Consider the following 3,258-nt stretch of genomic DNA (forward strand, 5'->3'; position numbering starts at 1 on the left):
GACGGAGCCCCCCAATAAATCCATGGAAAATCCCAAATCCCTCCTGGAACCCTCAGTGCCCGCGGGAAACGGGGGAAAAAATGGGGAAATTGGGAAAAATTGGGAAAAATTGGGAAAAAAAAGCCAGAAAAATGAGAGAAATTCAGGTGAAAATTGGGGGGAAATGATGGGACAAAAGGGGGGGAAAGCAGGAAAAATGATGGAAAAAAGGGGGGGGAAAATGGGGAGAATTATGGGGAAAAGGAAGAAAAAAGAGGGAAAAAAGGAAAAGCTGGAAAAAAGGGGTGGGAAATGGGAGAAAAATTGGGGAAAATTATGGGGGAAAAGGAGAAAAGCTGGGCAAAGGAGAAAAGCCAGGAAAAAGAGGGAAAAGCTGGAAAAATTGGGAAAAAATTATGGACAATGGGGGATAAGCAGGAAAAATTTTGGAAAAAAGGGGGAAATCAGTAAAAATAGGGAAAAGCTGGAAAAAATGGGGGGAAAGTCGGAAAAAAGGGGGGAAATGTCTCAAAAAGAGGTGAAAAGTTGGAAATGGGAGGAAAAATTGGGAAGGAGCCAGGGAAATGGGGGTAAAACAAAAAAAAGGGAAAAAAGGAGGGAAAAGTCAGGAAAAAGTGAGGGAAAAAGGTTGGAAAAGGGCAGGAAAATCAAAAAGGGGGAAATGGGGAAAAAATGGGAAAAGGATGGAAAAGCCAAGGGGAAAATGGGAAAAAAAGGATTAAAAGTGGGAAAAGACAGGAAAAAAATGGAAAAATGAAAGAAAAAATCAGGGAAAAGGAGGAGAAAAGTGGGAAGAGGCAGGAAAAAATCAGGAAAAATCAGGAAAAAGTGGGAAAAGGCTGGGAAAAAGGGGGAAATGGTAGGAAAAAGGCAGAACAAGGATGTGGAAAAGCAGGAAAAATGGATTTATTCCCTTGGGGCCGATTGCAGGAATTCCTGGGTTTATTCCAGAGGGAAGGAAAATTCCAGAACGTCCCCAGAGCGCAGCAGAGCCGAAGCCTGAACTCCCAGAGGGGTCCGCAGAGAATCCACCTGGAAAATGGGGAAAAGTCAGGGAAAATCCAGAGAAAAACGGGGAAAAGTCAGGGAAAATCCAGAGAAAAATGGGGGAAAATCAGGGAAAATCCAGAGAAAAAGGCAGAAAATGGGGGAAAATCAGGGAAAATGGGGAAATCCCAGAGAAAAATGGGGAAAAATCAGGGAAAATCAGGGAAAATGGGGAAATTCCAGAGAAAAAGGCAGAAAATGGGGGAAAATCAGGGAAAATCCAAAGAAAAATGGGGGAAAATCAGGGAAAATGGGGAAATTCCAGAGAAAAGGGCAGAGAAATGGGGAAAATCAGGGAAAATGGGGAAATTCCAGAGAAAAAGGCAGAAAAATGGGGGAAAGTGAGGGAAAATCCAAAGAAAAATGGGGGAAAATCAGGGAAAATGGGGAAATTCCAGAGAAAAAGGCAGAAAATGGGGGAAAATCAGGGAAAATGGGGAAATTCCAGAGAAAAAGGCAGAAAATGGGGGAAATCAGGGAAAATCCAAAGAAAAATGGGGGAAAGTGAGGGAAAATGGGGAAATTCCAGAGAAAAAGGCAGAGAAATTGGGGAAAATGGGGAAATCCCAGAGAAAAGGGCAGAAAAATGGGGGAAAATCAGGGAAAATCCAAAATAAAATGGGGAAAATTCGGAGAAAAATCAGGGAAAAGTGGGAAAATTACAGAGAAAAAGATGGAAAAGGTGGGAGGGGGGGACAAGAGAAAAAAGGGGAATAAGGGCAGAGAAAACAATGGGGAAAATGTGGAATAAAGGCTGGCAAAAAGGCGGAAAAGGCAGAAATCGGGGCTGACCTGGAAGGCCCCGGACTGGACATCGGCGGCCCCGAAGTCGGCGAGCACCCGGAGCCCGTTCCAGAGGCAGAACCGGCTCCGCTTCCCCCGGGCACGGCCCAGGAGCCGCAGGAACCGCGCCCGGAGCTCGGCCCGGGCGCCCTGGACAGCGGCGAGGTCCCGGGAACGCTCCCGGGAACGGTCCCGGTGCCGGTGCCGGTCGAAGCCGCGGCTGCCGGAGCTGTCGGGGCCCCGCGGCAGCCGCAGGATCCCCACGGGAACCGGGATGGGATCGGCCATGGAGCGGCTGGGAAACGGGAAATGAGGGAAAATGGGGGGGAAAAAGGGAGAAAAAGGGGAAAAAGAGAGGGTGAGGATTCCAAGGGAGTCCCGGTCCCGGGTGGGATTCCCGGTCCCTTTCCCATTCCCGGTCCCTTTCCCATTCCCGATCTCGATCCCATTTGGGTCTCCCGAGTGGAATTCCCTGTCCCGATCCCGGTCTCGTGTGGGATTCCCGGTCCCGTTCCCAGCCCTGGTTCCGGTCCCGTACCCGTGTGGGATTCCCGGTCCCAATCCCGGTCCCGTTCCCAGCCCCGGTTCCGGTCCCGTACCCGTGTAGGGATTCCCGCTCCCAATCCCGGTCCCAATCCCGGTCCCGTACCCGTATGGGATTCCCGGTCCCAATCCCGGTCCCGTTCCCAGCCCCGGTTCCGGTCCCGTACCCGTGTGGGATTCCCGGTCCCAATCCCGGTCCCAATCCCGGTCCCGTACCCGTGTGGGATTCCCGGTCCCAATCCCGGTCCCGTTCCCAGCCCCGGTTCCGGTCCCGTACCCGTGTAGGGATTCCCGGTCCCAATCCCGTTCCCAGCCCCGGTTCCGGTCCCGCTCCGCTCCCCACGCGGGTCCCCGGCCCAGCGCTGCCGCCGCTCCGCCGATTCGTCACGGGCACCCCCGAGACCTCCGCACCCCCGCTGCCACCGGAGCCCCCTCACCGCTCTCTTCCCTCTCCCCTCTCTCCCAAATCCCCCCAAAATTCCCCCAAATTTCCCCAAATCCTCCAAATTCCCGCTCCGTGCCGAATCTGCCGCCCCTCACCCCGCCGCAGATTCGCCGCTGCAGATTCGCCACGAGCGCCGGCCGGGGCGCTCCACCTCCTCCTCCCGTTATCCCCGTTCTTTCCCCGCCATCTCCTCCCTCGTCCCGTTCCCTCCCTTTCCGCCCCTCGGTGATTTTTTCCGGAGCCCCGATCTCGGCGGGATCTCCCCTCACGGCCGTGGTGAAAGTGCGGCCGTTGCGGCCGTGGCGCGGGGCCGTTGCGGCGGCGGCGGCTCCGCTCGGTGCCGCTGCCGGTGCCGCTGCCGCTGCCGGGGCCTCCCTCGCTGCGGGGCGGCCCCCGAGGCCGCGGGCGATGCCCCCCGGGCGGCCCTGAAGCACCGAGAG

The 3,258-nt window shown here is 54.9% G+C and overlaps 1 protein-coding gene across 3 annotated transcripts; it reads right to left on the reverse strand.

Moving 5' to 3' along the window:
- Nucleotides 1-884: 884 nt before the first annotated feature.
- GEMIN7 (gem nuclear organelle associated protein 7) lies at nucleotides 885-2,745 on the reverse strand. 3 transcript variants are annotated; one of them, XM_066569950.1, is made up of 3 exons: nucleotides 2,651-2,745; nucleotides 1,840-2,125; nucleotides 885-1,032 (listed from the first exon to the last, which is right to left on the reverse strand). In XM_066569950.1, the coding sequence occupies exons 2-3, from the start codon at nucleotides 2,116-2,118 to the stop codon at nucleotides 943-945; spliced, it is 369 nt and encodes a 122-aa protein (XP_066426047.1). In that variant the 5' UTR covers nucleotides 2,119-2,125; nucleotides 2,651-2,745; the 3' UTR covers nucleotides 885-942. The 3 variants fall into 3 exon arrangements, with proteins under 3 accessions (XP_066426047.1, XP_066426048.1, XP_066426049.1); XM_066569951.1 differs by lacking the exon at nucleotides 2,651-2,745 and adding an exon at nucleotides 2,369-2,628; XM_066569952.1 differs by lacking the exon at nucleotides 2,651-2,745 and adding an exon at nucleotides 2,430-2,440.
- Nucleotides 2,746-3,258: the final 513 nt, after the last annotated feature.

Source organism: Molothrus aeneus, unplaced genomic scaffold (genome assembly GCF_037042795.1).
Source record: "Molothrus aeneus isolate 106 unplaced genomic scaffold, BPBGC_Maene_1.0 scaffold_128, whole genome shotgun sequence".
In the NCBI taxonomy this organism is placed as follows: domain Eukaryota; kingdom Metazoa; phylum Chordata; class Aves; order Passeriformes; family Icteridae; genus Molothrus; species Molothrus aeneus.

What these genes read in the sequence shown, in the direction of transcription:
- GEMIN7 (XM_066569950.1), bottom strand. Translation starts at nt 2,118, where the DNA reads ATGGCCGATCCCATCCCGGTTCCCGTGGGGATCCTGCGGCTGCCGCGG. An exon ending in TCCAGTCCGGGGCCTTCCAG is followed by an intron (nt 1,033 to 1,839) that starts GTCAGCCCCGAT and finishes CCCATTTTCCAG; the next exon opens with GTGGATTCTCTGCGGACCCC.